At 39.5% G+C, this 21,586-nt stretch overlaps 1 protein-coding gene across 2 annotated transcripts in view; it reads left to right on the forward strand.

Moving 5' to 3' along the window:
* Nucleotides 1–21,586, forward strand: part of prkcaa (protein kinase C, alpha, a) — a 168,764-nt gene that overhangs the window by 99,292 nt on the left and 47,886 nt on the right. For both annotated transcript variants that reach the window (XM_085410294.1, XM_085410295.1), the window contains 2 exons: nucleotides 6,896–7,007; nucleotides 9,867–9,995. In XM_085410294.1, coding sequence (XP_085266420.1) covers nucleotides 6,896–7,007; nucleotides 9,867–9,995 — 241 coding nt within the window. The remainder of the gene's footprint in view (nucleotides 1–6,895; nucleotides 7,008–9,866; nucleotides 9,996–21,586) is intronic.

The following is a 21,586-nucleotide window of genomic DNA, read 5'->3' on the forward strand; positions in this document are numbered from 1 at the left end:
GTTTTAGAGATGCCTGGAGACACTCTTGTCCCGCTCTTCTGACCTCCTCTGTACGTACTGATTGGACTTGAAAATGTAAAACTTCATAAGATCTTTTGCCAATGATTTTCAGTCCAGTCCTTGTGGACTTATTCATACTTGCTCTTTCCCCCTTGTTTGTTTGTTTGTTTGTTTTTTTTAAGCTTTTTTTTAAGGCATGATTCATATCTCAGTGTTTACTGTTTCAGCTGCAAGCAGAATGAAAATGAATAAGAAAGCAGCCAATGTCCAAAGAAAAACTTTGAAGTTACTTAAGAGAATCTTGAGCAAAGAGTACTACTACTCAAGATTAGGGATGGATATCGTTTAGGTTTTATCTGATACCAGTATCAAACCGGTACTTTTGAAACGGTGCCGGTGCTTAACCGGTGCTCGAACCGGTGCTTAAAGAATGGAGAACACAAACTTTGTCCAAAAACCTCTCATGTTTAGCTGTTTTCCACTTTTTTTTTTCCTTTGGTCATTTTAGCCTTTTTGGCCAGGGTGAAGGGAGTATCTGCCATCAAACAAGAAGACAGCAGCATGTAACTACGACGGTGTTTGCTAGTTCACTTTACATGCATTAATTTAATAACATGGTTAGCTTTCACACGAACAACATTAAGCTACTCACACAGAGAAGAACGGCTGCTGCCGCCATCAAAATCCGTCATCATATCTGCTACACTGGCAGGGCTAGGGACCAGGACTCTACTCTTCGGGTTTTTGGGGGATGTTGCTAACTCCGGGTCCGATAACAGGCAACCCACCCGCAGTAGATGTGCTTGGTGTGAGGTCTCGATACCGGTACCCATCCCTACTCAAGATTGATGCATCGGAGAGCAACTTGGGATTAGTATCTTGCCCAAGGATACTTGGCATGCAGACTGCAGGAGCCAGGGATCAAACCCCCAACCTTCCGATCAGTAGGTGACCTGAGCTACAGCCACCCCCAAAAAGAAAGTCTGGCTCTTTGGAAGCAAAATATAAAGAAATGAAAGGTGACTCAAGACTGTTGCGCAGCACTGTGCATATATTCTAGACTTCCCCTGAAGCCTTGACATTAACGCTGCGCTCTGACAGTAGAAGAAGGTTTTGTTTACATACTGTGATGATTGAGGGAGGGAACAAGGGTTTGATTTTAGGCTCTCAATACTTTGACATCAGCCGCCCATGTTGATAACATGGGTGGAGAGTCTAGGATGACCCCAGTCTTTAACATTATCCCCTTCTGCCCGCCCCTTCCTCTCCTGCCGGGAAACCCCTGTTCAGTTTCACCCTGCCAAGCTGTTCATTAACAGGAGCTGGTTGGCGTCCTGCTTGCTAATAAAGCTGGATTGGAGAGTCTGGCTAATTAGCCGACATCACTGCGCTGACCCCCCATGCTTCTGTTTTCATTACTGTCTGTTGGCTGCTTTGGGTCTTTTGATCAGCCCTCTGCTCTGTGTCTTTTTTTATCCATGGCCTCGTATGCAAATCTGCCTGACACACTACTAAAGGGCAAATGCTAAAATGTTTTTAAAGATACAAGGATATATTAAAGAACAACACAACACTAATTCAAAACAAAATGAAAGCATACCTTGGCGTAAATTGTTCTGGTATATTTTCCATCCATAGCATAGGAAAAGCTGGCTTTTGATTAAAAGCACAGACTAATGAGATAAAAGTGTGTGTTTTAAGCTCGTTAGTAATGTTCGTGTACTTTCTCTTAAGAAAGAATAAAACTGATGATAAAATAACTGTCTCCTATTTTTTGCTCTGCACAATCATAAAGTGCAGTCGGAGTGTTAATGTGTCTCTGCTGTTGTTTTTAAGAGAACATCAGATTGTGCCCATCCCTTTTTAACAGCTCCACTGGTGCACACATGTTGTCACAAACTGTGCACACATGTCTTTTAATAGCTTTGGGAGCTAAGCACACCAAACTGGAAATAATTCTAGAGAATTCTGCTTTGCATCTAATGCATTTCTGCTGATGTAAAATCGCCCTGTCTGTGCATAGGACATCTGGGAAATCCTGTTGGCCCTCATGTTACCAAGGGGCATCCTTCACACTACATCATCCAGTCACTACGTGCTGTAACACCACCTGGCTGTGGGCTGCCATCGCGGTCTTCCTCTGCTGAGCCTAGTGATTGAGTTCGTCGTTGCTTTCGTTGTTACACTCTGCTTCCCCTGCTGTTCTGGCAAAGCAGCGCCACCCAGTCTGTCTTGAATTTCCCATTAAGACCCAATTAGGCTGTAATAGGGGATAGAAGCCACAGGAGTAAACCCTTCTGTCCCGCAGCTTTCAGAAAGAATGCGTTAATGGACAGCCTAGTGTGTGCAGTAATGTGTAGTCAGGTACACTCATTTACAGGTTTCATTTTCTGCACCATTACGACTCGCCCTAGTGAATCTTTAAATGGAACTTTGCAAACCAAGCACAGCAGACAGAGTAAACCTACCAGGCTGGATGCCGATAACAGTTTGTTTAGGCTCATGTGTTTAGCTACAAGTGGTTCGACATGAGATATATATTTATTCATAACAGCCAGCATCACTCATCCATTAGCCTTGCTCCTTGGCATTGTCCTAGGGAAGGAAGTGTTTTCCTTTTGCTTATCTTCACTTTTGAAATGAAATTTTGTGCAGACTTGAACTGCTGGATGTACTGTATCTGTGTGAAATTTAATACATTAATTTCCTTCTCATTATTGTAGTAACTCTACTGTCATAAGGTAGTGTTATTACAAAATCCATCCATCCATTCTGAGCCTGTCCTACCTGCCACTGGGCGATTGGGCAGTCTGCCAGTCTATCGCAGACTCTCAGACACTTTAGCATTACCGATTAACCTAACTCTACTCACCCAAAGAGAACCCACACAGACATAGGGAGAAGATGCAAGCTCCACGCAGAAAGGCTTTGGACAGATGGTGAACCTTACTGTAAAGCAACAGTGCTAACCCCAGCACTATCATGCTTTTTACAAAATACCTGCAAAATTGATAATAATCCTCTTTAGCGGTACTCGAACATAATGCTAGTAGCCTAGTGTTAGGTTACTTTAGCATCAGTGTAAGCAACACATCTGTACATTTACAAACGTGCCATCTCTAACACTGGTTTACCATTTCTTAGACCATTTTCATTCAGTGCAGCTCTAAACTTTTCAAGAAATTGAGCTGCAAAGACCCGATGCAGTTACATAGGACATCAAACAGTCTTTAAGCCGCCAGCTCCCTAGTACAAAGTGCTAACTTGGACAAACATGTATTTATTTGTCTTTTTGTTCTGAGTGTTTTCCATTATCTGGAAACATTAAGCCATGGTTCACCCTTTGAAAAGCTGATGTGAAATACACAATTGATGTGCAGCTGAATGTTTGTCCTAGTTGCCATCACTCATTCATGCCGTAGATGAGGGAATAAAGCAAAAGGGGAAAACAAGAGGATTATCCTTCAGGATCAGCTGTGTGTGGGTGGATGTGAGTAAGTACTGCAAGTGCAGTCTCCCTCTCTCCCTCTTTCACTCTCTCCACTCATGTCTGTCAACCCCTCTGTTATCCTTGTGTGTCCTTGGGTAACATACTAACTACTGACCTGTAGTCAGTGTGTTGGGGGTAACTAAGTATATGGTGTCGAGGTCGCAAAGCTCCTGTATCAGATTTACTCTCAATGCTGAATATGTTGTATTCCACACCCCCATATAGATTGTTAATTTCTCCTTACTTGAGTGTTTCACACATGAAAATGTTGGTAAACTTTGCTGTTTGTGTGAGCTGTTACCCCAAAGTTAGTCATCCAAGCCCAAACTGTGATTGTCCATCTAAAAAATAAATTAATTCGTTAAACAAAAAAACAAAACAAGGAAAAATGAACCCTTCAACATGTAATTTTCCTGTAAATCATAATTTATTTTTAGATAAATAACATATGTCTTCACAAATTTAGCACTTACAGCAGTGTAGCTGATTTCTGCAAGATCTGAAAAGGAAGCGTTTCTCTTAGACCAGTAATGGTGTAAAGCCTCAGCAGGCTGACATGGAAGAAAGTGGCAAAGCAATCTCACGAGGAGCCCGAATGAGTCTCTGTTGCATTAGTCCAGAGGCCAGTGTCAAACTGACTGAAATGACATTGATCACTGTGGCGCCTCACTGCGCGATACTGTCAGCTCTCGCTGAGATACGGGTCATGCGTCTCCTTTTACTGATGATTTATTTCTCTGGGTTCAAGCTCTTTTCATTCGTTCTACGTTTGACTCTATATTTTTCACGATCGAAAAAAATCGGAGGGATGTTCTCAGGACTGGTACTTTTTCTCATAGGATAAGAGATGCTTTCCTGCATCCAGGGAATATATATTGGCAAGTGTTCAAATAGATGCAGGGAAAAAAATTTAATGAAGACTAGCCTGGATAGTGTTATTAATCCAAATCCACTTAAAGGGTTTTCTAACTGAAATGAATTTACAGGACAGCACAAGTTGAGAATGAGCAGGATGCACTGTGTGTTCTTGGAAAAATGGCAGTCTTCCAGATTTCTCTCTAGCAGAGAGTACTTCCGAAGCCTCATGTTGTATGTGTGAAATTAATGAATGTATGCAAGTGACTGGGAGCCTACCCTGTATACCGTATGCGGATGCTGCTGTAATATTTAAAGTGATCTGTGCCTTATCACATGCCCTACACATTATATCAGTAGCGATGATATGCCAGCCATATGTTTACCCTATGCATCATGCGTATGTTTGCACTGGGCTCTTGCTATTTACTGCTGTGTACACATATATATGAAAAAGGGAGGCAACTGCTTTTGCTTGTTTAACAGATCACATAAAGAAAAAAATGCTTTACTTAACACCTGCAGATATTTACTTAAGAAGTTTGCGCCCACTCCAGGTTGATGCTGTATTTTATGTGCTGAAAGGGAGTGTTAAGTGAAATGGACTTGTAATTGTCACATACCATTTTGCTGCTTAGTTGAACTGGACTGAAGGAAGGATACCTTAAGTAATGTCAGCTCACTCCACCTGACCACTATTTATAGTGTTGCAAATGTAGCATTATTTTCCTCAGCCTATTTTACCTGTAGCAACTCTACTTTTATCTACTTTTATCTACCAACACATTTGCCTGTTTTGGCTTGCATAAATGTTAAGTTTTGTTCTCCACATTCCCTTATTTGAGTATCCAAATTTCCCCCAAATTTACAATGGTTACCAGTGGGATGAATGTCGATGAGGCTCTGATAAAAACGATGGATGCTGCATTTACTTGAAAGGTAGGAAGGGATGTGTAAATGCAAATATCGGTCCAGTGTTCATGAATGACAAATGCAAATGAAGAACAATAGCTGGGATGTTATTTTAGTTCTGTCTTACAATACTAGCCACATGTCATAATGCATACAGTGTTTATATTTATATATATTGCATGTTAACAAGCTCATTATTTTTTATGATATAATATATAATGCAGTAGTGACATTTGAGGGTCTTACTGTATCTGCAATTGCATTAAAGATGCAAATCACATTGAGTCATTTTAATTGATAGATGGAATTCATTCATTCACCACTATCCTAAAATCAAAAGTAAGCCTTCCACTTGAGTATAATTTATCTAAATGTATTTTATGTCTTTAATTTTATGTTAATATAATCACGTGGCAAATGTGAATGTGCTATGTGAGTAGCTCTGTGCATTGCAACACTGTGCCAGATCAGTTTACAGCCTGTAAAATGCTTACATTACAAGAGTGTTCATACTCTAAGGGAGCTGTGGATGACAATATTTAAGGCATGTCAGAAACATTAGGCAGATTTTTTTTGCACCAAAATATTAGAGTTGGATAAAAAAAAAAAGGTTTATTTGCACATGCTACAACTAAGATTATGTTGCTTTATACAATGGAAAATACTAGCAGAATCAAGTATGGAGGTTTGTCTTCCATGTAGGAAAAATAATAATAAATCCAACAAGTAGTTCTACAATTTTTACAGAGATGTGAGTCATACTCTTCCAGACTTACACACAGACTTACACACAGTTGTGCACTCTCATTCCCCCCATTAAACCCTAATTTCTTTCATACATTGAGTGATCTAATAATCATGTGGAGAGCCTGGAACAATGAACAAATTTAATAGAATAATAATGAAATGAAAGGCTTACACATATGTGCACAAACAGTTTGATAGGTTAGCAAAGGACCAACAAATCCTAAGACACTTCCGTATGGCGTATTTTCAGACACTTCATAATATTTTTATTGGAGTAGATGGAGTAGATTTTATTTTGAGAAATATTATATTGTAGTAAAGAGTCATGGATAATTATTTGAGTCAGCTGCACTGTATTTCCTACATTGGTACTCTTGAATTTATGAGCTGATCTTTAACAATAGCAAATTATTAAAAAGTTGTTGCAAATTGATCGGCTTGTCACCTTCAGTTGAACCATAGAATAACCAGTGATTGCCGTCTGTTAAGAATCAGCAGCGTATTATCTGCTGAGTGATTCCTCTGAGGTATTAGGTTGACTCATTTTGTCCTTCATTGATGACGTAGAATGCCTTTTTAACGCAGTGCTATCCGAGTGCTGATTTTCCACTTCGTCCCTTGCGCACAGAGATTTCTCCAGATTCTTTGACTCTTTTGATGATATGTAGTGTAAATAATGAGATATTCAAAGGTTTCCCTCTAAAATTGTAGATTTCTTTTTGGATCTGCAAACACTTGTTTCAGTATTTAATTTGCAATTGGCCTTTCTGGATTTGAATACTTGTACTGCGATAAATTACTCTCTTTGTGCCCAGTGTTTAAGTAAAATGAACAGTATATGTTCTCAGTGGTTGTCAACCATTTATTTTCTTACTCTTTTGGTCTTTGCAGGATCCCAGAACTAAGCACAAGTTCAAGATCCACACCTATGGGAGCCCCACCTTCTGCGATCACTGTGGCTCTCTGCTCTACGGCCTCATTCACCAGGGCATGAAGTGCGACTGTGAGTAATTAAGTTTAAGGGAAAAGTTTAAGAGAAAATGAACATGTGTGACTCTACACTGATTATGTTGTAGTTTAAAGCCATTTTTTCAGAATGACTCTTGTCAAAAAATATCATATGGGGATCTGTTCCCCTCCTCCTGACTTTGACTCATTAAAATTACACATTGTCTCTCTTCACTGTGCGGTCGTGTTTGCTGCACCTTCATAATAAGCCTCGTATCAAAGCTTTTCTGAGTCTTTATTAATATTTCTTCCTTAGTCTTCCCTTTAATCTTGCATTAGTGGATTAACGTCTGAAAGCCTTAATGAGCTCCTGCATTATCTGCTACATACTCAAAATGGCAGTTATGATTGCTCCAGGGTGTACAAAAATAGAGATGTGGAAATTATATTTTAGCAGATCAGCCACACCTCTAGTCACGCCACTATGTGATTACACATTTTGGTAGTTTTAAGCACTGTTAACACAAGGTTGTTCCAGGGAGGTACAAATAATACAACAGTCCCAAGGAAGAATGTGTCAGCATCACAACTGGTTTTCATTTATTTTCACCTTCTGACCTGATGACGTGATGATGCAACTGTTCCCAATCCATGAAACGACAGCTCAGCTGACTGACACACATGTATAAATATGGGTCATAACCTTGTTAACTGCTCTTCAAAAAAATAATAATTTAACATTGTGTGAAGATGGTATTATTATATTAGCCTACTCCAATGGGACATTAAGGTTGCATGTGTAAAAACAACACTTGTAAAATATGGAATATATATATATATTAGGGGTGCAACGATACACAAAATTCACGGTTCGGTTCGGTTCGATACTTTGGTGTCACGGTTCGATATTTTTTCGATACAAAATAAAATGTTCATGCCTTTTTAATTTGTCATTTATTAAAATTATAAATATATATTTTAACTCAAAAGTACAGTTTTTAAATTTAACCCTAACCCTTGTGCGTGTTTTTTATTTTGACAGCGAATGCGCACCTGCGGACCACTTATGTGCAGCCCTGGTTATTTAGCTCGTCATATTGCAGCCACAGAAATTATTTTGTCCATGAAACCATAAAGCTGCACTTTCTTTTTGCCTTATAGTCTGATTTGTCATAACTTCTCCGTTTTGCGGTAAGCTTTTCTTTGGCTGTCACTTCTTCACCCCGACCTGTCTTATTTGGCTCAGCAGAACTAAAATATATATCCTGCTGCTTTTACACACACACTCACATAAGCTCAGCGATTCTCTGCGCGATCAACCTCTCACATGTTTAAGCTTGCTGCGGGAGATTTCACTTGTCATGTTTGCGTAGTAAGCTAACGATTAATAAGACGATGTCAGAGGAATTGGTGCACAAATTATCATCACTCACAGATCAGTGCTGTCGCTCTCTATACACAGTTCGTGCGATTGCAAAGTGAAAGCAAAAAACAAGCGCAAATTCAAACGCGATTTCAATATGTCACATATTGACAGTGGCTCACCAATGCCAATGACATAATTACCCAGCTACATTTCCGAAAGAATGCAAAAGCATTGACATATATTTTTCCTTCCTACAATAGCCCGACGGGCAGGGCAGAGAGAGATTTTGGTAGCCCGACTGGAAAAATTTTGCGAGCCCTGTATCTGATTGAGGAATCACTCATCTTTGGAAAAGAGAGTTTATTACAGAGAAATGGCTCTTTCCAAAATAAAAGCTATACTATCCGCTTCTTCTGAGCTATATTCTCAGCAGCATATTAAACATATCACGTCCCCATAAGGAGAATCATCTGCTAACTGCTGTCTAAATGACTCGGGTAAAGTTAGTAGCATGCTTGTTGTTTTTGTCTTTGCACTAGGATGATGTCGGCGTAAATGTGCAGTCATATTCGTTGTGTTCCCACTAGTGCTTTCAGGTTAACCTCGTTAAAATCACCTTAACACCACAACACTGCAAATCTCCGTTAACGAGCTACCCCTGATAGCCCCGTGCATGGGGCTAGACAGCCAACACGTTAATGAGCTAACTGCGCTAACACGCTAGCTCCCACCCATGTAATTGAGCATTGCATGGCACATCCAACATACTGTTTTACTTTAGTCCATGACGCGCTTACCTTCAGGGTCATACGTCACATGAAAACCAAAATAATTCCAAACGCCAGATCTGAATGAGGGTGGGGGAGGTTCAATTTGCCATGTTGCAAGGAGAGCTTAACTTCTGTCACGCTAGTCAAAGGAGCTTGCAAAGAAAACCTGGACCTGGATGACCTGGATGACTGAGAACCTTCACAGACATTCTGTCTCGCTAGCTTGCCCTGAGCTCTTTCTTCTGACTATGCTGTCTGTGTGGAGCGCTCAGTGGATCTGCGCTCCACAGTGCAGCCTAGGCGGAGTAGTCGAACGCAGATTCACTGAGCGCTCAACACAGACAGCATCGTCAGAAGGAAAGTTGATAAAATAAATTACAAATGTTGTATTGTTCGATACATATGCGTACCGAACCGAAAGCACTGTATCGAACGGTTCAATATCGATACGAATATCGTTGCACCCCTAAAATAAATATATATATATATATATATATATATATATATATATATATATATATATATATATATATATATATATATATATATATATATTTTTTTTTTTTTTTTATTATAAAAGATGGACAGCAAAATGTACAGATAAGTCAAAAAATGTCTTTTGCATCTTTATCTTAAAAAAAATATATACTTTTTTCATGTCAGTCAATTCTGAGAAAGCGCTCATTCTTTTTTCAGTCACCTTTGATTGATTTGAATCAAATGCATAATGTATAAACGTGCTTTTCTCTGATATCTTATATTTCCTCTGTCCCACCAGCCTGCGATATGAATGTCCATAATCAGTGTGTTATGAATGTGCCCAGCCTGTGTGGAACTGATTACACTGAAAGGAGGGGGCGTGTTTTTCTCAAGTGTGAGGTCAGCGGAGATAAACTGCAGGTCACAGGTAGGCCTCATAACCCTTCATAGACTCTTAATGAAATGAGCTTATAATGCAGAGGGGATGTACCTGAACCGACAGATTTATACTAATGTGTCACTCCACATCAAATGGGATGAGGGTATAGATGGTTGCAGACGCTATTGCTCTGGTTCAATTGCAAGCGTGGATCAATCTCAACACTTTACCCTTATTGTCAATAATCTCTGATTGCCCACTTTCACACACACACATTCACTGTCTATCCCCGCTGCCATTACCTGAATTGAACCATCCTCATTAATTCTGCCTCAACTCGGCCTGCATCTGACGCACTGTGTCGAACTTCTAGCTACATAACTGGCCTTGAGACTATCGCCTATCAGTATGCCAAAAGCCTGCTCGCTTCTGGGTCATAAATCGATAAAGTTTCTCCTGTTTAACATTCTGCTGTAAGAAACGATTCACAGTTTCGACACATTTGGAAGGCAATCCCAAACCAAATATGTAGTCCTGCAGTGGTGTGTGTGGTCTGCTGCGTAGGCCTTGTGTTGATACTTTATTTAAACAGTCACGACTCGCTCTGCGTTTGCTGGATTTTCTATGTAACTGAATTGTCTCTGCAAAGCAAATTCAAGGCTTGATTTTATTAATTTATGTCCAGTCAGAATTACACACAGACAGGATCTGAGTGTTCTCCTTGTGAACAGGGTCATGGCACTATAATTATATGTCTCACTATTATTCATTTGAAGGCTGCTTTACATGAGCATGTCACTGGCTGTTATTGGTGATGCATCTGGTTTTAAAGAAACATCTGTTAAGCTTATTAACAGATGTGATATATTGTTGATAACATTTCCTTAGTGCAATATATTAAATATTGATGACATGTTCCATAAACCTTCTGAAGGGGAAATTGTTTCTTGCAGCCATTTGTTATGATTATGTTAGCAGGCAAAAAAATAGCAAGGCTATGTGAGAAATATACAGTATTGTGCAAAAGTCTTGACTCTAGCAGCCTGTCAGCATAGAACATAATTTGTTTTCATTTATTTTGTTGAATCTATGAAAAATGCCAAAGACAACACAGTTTGAGAGGCTTGAAACAGTATTACTGCACCAACAAGGTGATTCCCAAAGAGCTATTAGCTGAAAACTTGCCATATCCTGGCATGTTATGGAGTGTGTCTTTAAAAAAAACTGAGGAAACTGGACAAGTGAAGGTTAAAAGTCTTTGTCTGTGTGCTGTTTGTCCCGTCTTACTGCCATCACCCTTCACCGTTCAGCGGCAGATCACCGCCCCTCCCTGAGCCTGGTTCTGCTGGAGATTTCTTCCTGTTAAAAGGGAGTTTTTCCCTCCAGCTATCGCCAAGTGCTTGCTCAAAGCGGGTCGTTTGATTGTTGTAGTTTTCGGTGAATTATTGTAAGATATTTACCTTACAGTATAAAGTGGCTCGTGGCAACTTTTTATGATTTATCTAAATAAAACTGAATGAAAAAAACATTTAAAAAGAAGATGTGTCAGACATAAAGACTCTGAGTATCTGAAAATCATGTTTTTAAGAAATAAGAAAAAGTCTAGAAGACATGACAGGACCTGAGAGATGCATCTGGCTCTTAAGTTGATCCATTTATTGTTGACAGAAGGCTCATCATAAGTGGTCTCAGTGGAAGGGTGCCTGCCAAGAAGTCATTCAGACAGGAGAAAAGACTGAGGCATGACAAATGAGGAGCAGCTCAAGATTTTGTCATTTTTAGTGTCACACCAGTTTAGGATAAAGATTCATGTCTCTCAACATCATGCAGTAAGTTGTCTCTACACATAAAAATGTCTCAGGGTTAAGAATGGAAACTTACTAAAATATAGCAAATCCATTATGAATGTCACTTATCAATTCCTTATTGAGAGTCAACACCAACTCTAAGCAGCATATCAAAGACATTGGAGTTATGCAAATTAATTGCATGCTGTGTGGTCAATTGTTTGTGCATGTTGGAGGTATTTCCCTCTTTGTTGTGATCAGTGTTGGGGTTGTTACGCAAAAAAAAAAAAAAAAAAATCCCTACCGTAATGAGAACACACATATGATCTTTCTCTTAGTATTTAGGTATGAACACAAAGCCAAAAAACAGCAAAATTAAAAACCAGCACAAAGAGACTTAAACGCGATCGGTTCAGTGATTCTACAGCAGAAACATGAACAGGTAGAAATGGAGGTTGTAGCCCGATTTCTGTTGAAGTTCAGGGTCTGACTGCTGGGCTGGGGTCGGCATTCACTTAGCTTTCACATAACTCTGGGCTCTTGGATAGCTTAGCATTAGCATACTGTCTGGTTAGCGTAGCGTTAGCAAGCTTTCTGTGCAAAGAGTCATAGTTTTGTTAGCAGCATAATGCAGCTGTTTCTGCCTTGAAGGCAGTTTACACTTTAGCATTGCACTCTCGTCCGTGTTTGCTATGAAAATAAAAGCACTGATAATATTCATGCTTTAGACTGCGGCTCTATTTTTCTTCACTAACACACGAACTGAAATCAGCTGATTGCAGTGCAAGTGTAAGTGGAATCATAAGCAGGATTAATATGCAAGCAGAGTAACAATTCCAAGGATTGCCATCCCTACTCAGGATGACACATCTTGAGCACAGGATTGTTAAAAAAAAGAAAAAAGGTTTTTGACCTCCTGCGAAATCTATTTCCTACTTTTTCCACCAGCTGGTGTCATTTTGTGTCAGTCTATCTGCGTTTCTCTCTGTGTCTGTGTTTGACAGAGTATATAATAACACAGTATATCCAACCAGACAGATACATAACTGTCTGACTACAGATAATTCACAACCATAAAAGACAGAGTTATTAAACTTTGTATCCAGGTGTGCAGTAGTGATCAAAATGAATGCTGGGTTTGAGTCTTACTTATGAGTACTGAGTAAAGAAAGCTGAAATAAGGGGTCAAAAGGGTTGAAGCCCCTTCCGACTTTAGGCCTCCTGTCCAATTTTTCTCTCTCTTTGCTTTTTAGAGTGATCCTATCACAAGATAATCTCCAGTTTCTATATAATTTATGTGTTTATTTGTCTTTTGCATGACTGGGCTAGCCAATTTCCAAATATAAACAGCATGCAACAAGATGAAGTGTTTTCGTTTATAAATAACAAATCATTTCAGTTTTCAATTGTTGTATTTGCAGACAGCATAAAATAATCCTTTCAGAGCAAATAATGTCTGACCAGCTGCTGTAGCTAAGCTGAGATAATTTCATACGTAATCTGTCAAATGTATTTGCTGTTACATTCACAACTAAATGTGGCACAAAATGAACACTGTTAGATGGTGTTAGATGCTGCCATTTGTGCAGATTCTTCAGTGTTCAGTATGCAGCTGTTCTGGGATGTGTGGTCCTAATTGTGCATTACTGAACAAAACTCTGTTATCAACAGGGACAGTTTGTACCAGCTTAATAATAATGATGCTAAATGTAGAAGAATAAAGGGGAGCAAAAAATAGGTTTTTATACAATTCTGTGCAAAATATAAGACAGCAAAGGAATGGTTAATATTGATTTTCAGCTCTTTATGTAAAAGGTTATAAAAATAGTGGACTGTAGACAGTGAACAGTTGCCCAACTGTGCAGTTTATAATGAAAAAAGAAGAACCCAGCAGTGTGTGTGTCATGTAGGAACCCATTTTGTGTTGTATTTCAAGGCATGCTGTAAATCCCCTGGCTGAAATGATGCATTAGCACATTAGCTAGAACAATAGAGATGGCAGGGAGTTGACAGCAGCCACACATAATCACTGAATTAACTGGCTAAAAGGGGTCAGTGCATTACAAGTCCCTGCTGAACTTCACTGACATTCACTTATCAAATTAACACTAGAAGAAACAGGGTCAGCGTTGGCAGGGAAATGGTGCAAATGTTAGGGAATATGTTTTGAGTGAGGAACAAAATTAATTGGATGGTTATATCTTTTCTGTGCTTATCTAAGTGTTATCTAAGCACAACTGTACTCATTTTTTTGTTTTGCTTTCCTTGGCTAAAAATAGAAAAAGGAGCGGATGGTCATTTATTGATGGATGTGGACTAATTTCATGCAAGATAATGCAAATACCTGGCTCTGACCTTTGGCACTATTAGTAGAATTATTGCAGTTTGTAGTAGTAATACACTTACATGCTGGGTTAAGCGTTGGGATTTTAGGACTGTAATTATTCATTTGGATGCAAAAAAAAAGTGTGACATAAAACATAAAGTACAACTATACCCATGAATAACCAAGATTAGGTTTATTCATTCAAGATCGCTCTGCTTCTTATGCTTCTCGCTCTCCTCCTCGCTTTTGCACATTCAGTCTCATCTGGTTGCCAAATTCAAGAAATGATAATAATATCCTGCTGGCATTTTTGGCCGCAGCTCCTTCAGAAGCATTTTAGTCCAGTATTTCTTTCATTTTTGTTGAAATCTGCACTGCCAGCGTATCTCAAGATAATAAAAGGTGGATTGTTTCGCACATTTTCACATATACTATATCCACTGTGTGTGAAAACGCCTGCTAATTTTAAGCTTACATGCGTTTAAGAGCTCACGAGTGTGCATGTGTCTACATCGGGAACAGGAAACCGCGATTATCACCTCTAGCTGCATTTCATTTGACTCTCGGCCTTCTGAGGCACATACGATCAAATTCCTGATGTGGACTCGGTGAGTTCAAATTTGCATGTGATCTCTGGTTAGCGTTAGTGTGTGCATGTGTGTTTGCGTGTAGGTGTATTTCTGTAGAACTGCTGTACCAGCCTGCAGCCCACTCAAGCCAGATTGCATTGCTGATTACATTAGCTGCTGTAGATGCCCCGCAGACAGCCTGCCAAACAGAGTCCTGTTACAGCCAGTCAAAAAGTTTACAGAGAAGGTGTAGCAGACAGCTGGGAACAATAAAGTCCACATCATTTTCACATGCATCATTACACACAGAAATATGAGTGTTTACAGACTGGTGTGTAGGTAGTAGGTAAATCTTCTGAAAGCTTCATAAAACAAATTCCCTACATTGTTGTTAAATGTAAAAAAAAAAAAAAAGGTTGTAAAGATTTTGGAAAGTACATCTTATAGATAGAAGTTGAGTACATTTTTTCACTTTTTTCTCTCTTTTTCTTTTTCCTGTAGTTGGGAGGGGGTCAGACTCGTTCTATTGTTCTTAATATACACAACATATTTCCCTAGATCCCTTTATTCAAATGAGGGTATTTGGTTAGAGGCCTTTTTTAAAATAGATGCAGCTGTGTGTGTTCACAGTTTTTGCTTTTTCATATACATTTGCCCCACAAGTCAGCAGCTTGGTTAAAACTGCTCTCACATGTAAAACATGACTAGAGTTGGAATGGGCAGAATTAGTAGCGTGCGATGGTGCCTTTAAGTGGAGAAGGAAAACTTGATTTCCTGTAAGTGGATAATGATTAGTGTTAGAGTTCTTACACAGTGTGCTGTGATTGAAGAGTTTCTCCAATTTCCTTGAAATTGGCCGGAGCCAAAATGTTCAACAGGAAGTGGCATAGATGCCAAGGGAAGCAGCTGCGCTTTAAGCAGATCAATGAAGTCACACATAAACCTGAGTAATAATAACAATATGAATAATAAGAAGAATAAAATGAGTCATTTCATACCAGCGAGAGGTGTTTGTGCAGTTTGCAGAAACATGCATGAGCTGTTAGAGTGTGTTTTGTCAGTTGGAGCAAAATAGAGAAAGGGATATGGTGAGGAAGACAAAACGAGATCTGTTTCTCTGGTGAAGGACAGAGATAACCCACTAACCTTGTTTTCTGCCTCTTATTCCTGCACATAGCTCTCCTCTGTTAGTTGGCTCTGAGACAACAACAACCCTCCTGTTTTTTTATTTTCAGCAACCTTATTGTTCATTGATTTTCTGCAAATTTTTCCAGAGTTGGAGAAGTCTTTTGGTAGAGAGCCCTTTGCCATACGTTCATTTTTCTGCTTGTTTACTGTGCACGAATGTAACAAATGAATGGGGTCAAACTCGGTTCAGGCTTAGCAAATTGACTCTGAAGTATCACTTGGGGACGCTTAACCTCATTTCATCCTTCAACAATATGTACTTTTACCCGCTGCGATCATAATAACTCAGTCAGTGACTAAAAATTGGCTTCACTCTTATCATTACATCTATCGATCTAAGCAGTATATAAATACTGAAACTCACAGGAATTCCCTTCATACTTTTGCCAGACTTTAAGATACTCCTACTAGTTGGTGTTTTGTTTGCTCCTAATCTTCTCCTGTTAGTTTGCTACTGATACACATAATACATATATATGTATACATAATGCAGCCCATACATTGTTCAAAACACTGCTCACACTGCAGTAAACAGCTGACACTGAGAGGAGACTCCAGACAGACTGTTGGAGGATGTTCTGCAGAGGCCGACTGTCTCATAACCTGATAGTTATGAATGACATATGAGTAACCTGATTACTGATTACATCCCTGGAAACATTAAATTAATAATACAAATTGCATTCAAGCAAGTGTGTCCTTAGTTTTGGTCTTGTAGGGGTCAGTTAGTCAGTAGATTTAAGAAAAGAATGCCAGTAATGAGCAACAGTACATTAGACATTCTTAGTCTTTCAAATATAAAACCAGATATTTACTCTACAGAGACAGCACAAGCTTAACTCTGGGTAATTATTACATTTCAGTTTGGTTCCCATGTTGACTTACCCAATTCTTCAAACTAGCATCATTCACCACCCCCCTCAGCTTCCTTTTATCTTTGCTTTAACTTTCCCATTAGACTTTGTGTCTCCTTTCTTCGAATGTGCCTCTGCTAGTTGTTACATTATACCTGCTGTAGGAGTTTACATGTAGGTGCATTGTAGGTGTGTGTAGGTCAGATTGGCAGCGGAGGCTATAGATGTGGGTGGATCAGTGAAGCCAGATTTGACTTGTTGAACCTTGGAGGTGTAGTTACACTTTACAGTAATCGAGAAAAAAAATTCACCCTCGATGTTGTTAACGTCTTCTAGCTGATGGAGCTGCAGTTGCTTTTGCACTTTTCTTTTCCTGTTGCTGCTTTTGTGGTTTTCTCAATCCTGATAATGCTTGCCAAAAATAGACAGCGTGAGGTTCAAATGAGATCCTGACAGTACTGCTAAAATTCATTGGCCCTTCAACCATAAAGGAAAATACAAATTATTTAAGCATGTATGTAGTTTCTGGGTTCATGGTCAAGTTGCCAAGGAGACATGAAGTGACCCAGTGTATGTGTATTAGTGATAGCTTATAGTAATAGTCACTCTGCAGTTTTGTGCACACTGATGGTTTCTAAAAGTTTTCCTGTCACATTTTGGATATTCGTTTGCCAATATATTCTGCACAGTGTTCCACCAGTTTTGTAGTACATCCCCTTTCTTACCTTTTCTTCTCAGTGATCAAACTCAATTAATTAGTAAAATGTCAAAATAAAAGTCCATTCTGGTTAAAGTGTTCATCCTCACCTGTTCATTCGAAATGATTAAACACAAGACTTTACTCTCTGAATCCAAAGAGGCCTTGCTGGAAGGCACAGTTAGGGTCGGATCAAAGCTCTGTCTGAGTTCTGGCGGAGGTTACGCCAGAACTGCCCAATGACAAGCTGCATCCACTCTGCAGCATTTTCTCCGAGTAATTTCCATTTCTTTGTACTGTCTGAGTCATTCTGCAGAAAACCCAACGAGTTCTTGCCAAGAGAAAATTTACTTTAAAATCCCGCTATTAAACTTTCCCAGTGAATCAGAGCTAAGATGGAGCAGCTGACAGCACTTGTGATGCTAGCCTTGCCAGCGTTTTTCCACTGCAGGGTGTTGGCCACTGGGCCAGCAGTGTTTCCTGCCTGAAGATTGTGCAGTGAGCTCTTTGGCTGTACAGCTATGTCCTTGTAATGAAGATATGCACAATCTGAACAGTACGATGAATATATTATCGTTTGAAACAAACTTCACAGCTCTTTTAGCGCCCATTATGTTTTCAAGTTTTAATAAATGCATTGCATTCGCTGAGATAATATCCTCACTCATCAAAGTAGTAACAAGCACAGGCATTCAAATTTATGTGGCGTGCTTGTGCAAGATTACATTACATTTTTTTCAGGCCACTTTGTAAATACCGGGCTTTCAAGGTACAGAGTTAGACACACTTAAGGGACATTTGCTCAGGGAGGGTTTGCACACAGTGTTTACACTAGGAGGTGAAGAACAAACATGGCTGGCCTAATTTTTAGTCGGGTCATCCTGCTTCAGCCGAAGACAAGGCTCTGTGCGTCTCTGTAGATGGCTTCGCAAAGTAAATAAAGACTTGAAAGACTGTGGCTTACCACAGCATAATATTGGGTTGTTGTCATATCCATGCACACTCTCTTATAATACGCTCTTTATTTGTGAATCATAGCTTTGTAGATCGTGGAGGTAGTGCTGTTCCAGCGGTTCTGGGGGATTAAAAAAAAACCACAGCAACCGAACAGATCAAAAATCAAATTTGGGCCAACACCGTTGTGCCAGATTAAAGCTAAGCTAAACTAGACTAAACTGTCATCACAAACAAATTTAAGTTATTTATTTCAATACTGTAATCAGAGCATTTACAGTAATCACTCAAAATCAGCAAGAAGAGGCAAGTAGAAGCAGCTGTTTACAGTTTGCAGCGGTCTCTCTTCACTTCCCTGCTGTTTCCTGTCTGTCTTTGAATCCTTGCGATAGGGAAAGAATCTAATTAGAGTCAAAAATTTTATTTACAAGCATGGAAAGTCAGCAGGCTAAGAAACCAAACTCAGTGGCGACTTTTGTCTGTGTTTCTATTGATCTCACTTTTCCCTTTTCGCTAATATTACAGCATACACTAACAGTAATTGCATCCAGTGCATCCAGAGTAGGCACACGTCTTAATAGTGCATTATATGGATATTTTAAAAAATGGGCAGAACTGAAGCTATGGATAACGTAATGATGAATGTATATAACTAAAAAAAATAGTCCTTTTTTTATTGTTTGCATTGTAAGTTTAGTTGTTCTGGCTTCTTAACCTAAAGCTTCGTTTTTCTGAAACAAACAGTTGCTGACAAACAGTCATGAATGGAAATTTGGTTGAAGTTCTGGAGGAGGTTTTCCTGATTGCAGGGAAACCATTGCTTTAAATCATCTTGTGCAGCTTGCTTCTGTCCTATTAATGCATAAATGCACACACAGACTCTCTCCTTCCTTCGGTGTCTCTCCGGACCTCAGAAAACAGCTGAACTTTGTTGCTCTGGGATTTGTGCTGCTAGACTCCCAGGAGTCATGTCATTGGTATTCCCAGTGTGTTTGTCGGTGTCCTGCCTCAACTCCCTCCTCTCAGCATGTGCACACTCCCTCCACACCATTTGAACATATGGCTCTGCTTTTCATCACATCAGTTGTTGCTTGTTTGGTTTTTCTTATCTGGTTTTTGCGCTCTTGGTTTTGTTACGGTCTGTAGAACAGAAATGGACAGAAGTGGTTTTTGAAAGGAAACATGCATATTTGCACACGGATGCAGTTTTCAGCTCACTTGGACTTACACAACAACAACAAAAACTATCACAGCTATTTGGCCCAAGTAGGTCGAGTCTGTTTCATAAGTAGTCATCTAACGTTTAGTGTGCAGCAAGTTTTCTAACAGTGCAACTGAGAAAATCAATAATGAAATCCAGCTGAGGCAGAGAAAACAGAAGGTGCACTCATCGTATGAGAAAAGAGACAACTAGAAGATGCAAAATCATGCTAAGATTATATAAAATGCAACATTTTACAGATGGAGGCCCATCCAGGGGTGTAAAACAACAAAGGTGTTTATATATTTGATATTTCATTTCAAATGTAGTTTCCCTTCAACTAACAGATTTCTACAACTCAGCAAAAAACTCACTCAGAATTTAAGACTACTCACATATCTGGTTTGTTTTGTGGCACACAGTTGTGCGTGTGTGTGAGCTCTGTGCCTGCAAAGCTCAATTAGACAGTCTAGAATGCCCCCTACTGGTCAGGACTGGAAGTACAGTTTTGCAATGGCTGTCGGGGACTCTTCAGGTACTTGTTCGTATAAGTAGTGTGTAAACCTATAATGTTGTGGACAAAGCAGAGCTAAAATTCAGACACACAGTTTGTCACATATATAAATATTAAATATCCCCCCCCAGAGGAGTAGCTAATACAATGATTTATATTTCAACCAAATTACCAAACTATTCAAGCTCGCAAGCATAAGACACCAAGAAGTGTCCCTTTTATATGCTTTACAGAATGTCTTTTGGTCCCAGGTCTTGGCATACATAAGGCCAGAATATGAAATATTCAAAACATGACCTTTACCGTCTAAGGATTGGAAAAAAGTCTGGTGTAGAAGTTCAGCTTGCCGCAGATATTAAATTCAACTTCACTTGAATATTAGATGTGCAATCAGTGCATAACCATTCACTGGACTACAATTGTAGGTTCGCACAGCACTTAAATCGGTCTTATAGAGTTACACTAGCACTTTTCTTCTATTCTGTTTTTGTCATTGTAAAAATAGCCCATGTGAATTCAGGTCTGAGACTACAACCATTTTTATAGCAGTTAGAGCTGCTGCTCTTTTAGGGCTAAAGTGCCCACCAGCTATTATGTCAGGAAGAAGAAGAGATGTATTCATTTCCATTGCATTTTCTTCTGTTCAAGAAATGAAAAGAAATTGAAATAGAGGTTTACCTACAGACTGCAATTCTACTGCAGAGTGCATCTATATTAGAATGCACTCAATAGCAAAGAAGTTCTTTGAAGATACTTATTCAACACATCTTGACTGGATTTCTAAGGAAGCCGAAGGTTGCCGGTTTAGGATCGCTCAATATCTTCCCACACTTCAAGTTTCTCCTGGAAACGTCTGACGCTCTTGTGAAGTGTGCTCTATCTCCCAGCATGTTCTACAGCAGCTTGCTCATCACTCATCAAACTTCACACCCCATTATCATCACTCGACGCCCAGATCCTCCACCACAGGTGCTGAGAATACAATACACCATCATTGAAGTGTTATATGCTCTTTTCAAAGATCCTTTTGAGTCTGTTGTGATGTGCACAATGTGGTTTATTCTGTAAAAGTCCAGTGGAAAATTGTGCTGTGTTTTTACCTTCTTCTTGGAGCATCTCGACATTTGCAACAGCTGCTATACTAACCCAACAGTGTCAATCCCTTATTGATTTTATTCATTTATCCCTCCTAATCCTGCCAATCTGTATAACATTCAGAGTTAAAACACCGGGTTTAGCAGTTCTGTCTTGCATTCTTAACACACTGGCTTAGCGCCTTCTTTTCCAGGTCAAAGATCATTTAGCTTTGTCAGCCCACGGTTGCAGTGTGACTGACAGGGCCACATGGGGAGACAGCTCCGATCTCCAGGGTATGAGGTTTAACAAAGCAGGCAGGCATCCATCCCTATCTCTGCGGGGACGCTAGATACATTGTGTGTCGATAAACATACTCTGTGTACATCTGATTGTGTGCAGGGAGGTGTATATTTATGTGAGCATGTGAGTCTGTGTGTGCACTGTACTGCAGCCCAGATCTGGCAGTGCTCCA

Source organism: Rhamphochromis longiceps, linkage group LG6 (assembly GCF_057381845.1).
Source record: "Rhamphochromis longiceps isolate RC_006_pf linkage group LG6, R_longiceps_female_GT1.1, whole genome shotgun sequence".
Taxonomy (NCBI): Eukaryota; Metazoa; Chordata; class Actinopteri; order Cichliformes; family Cichlidae; genus Rhamphochromis; species Rhamphochromis longiceps.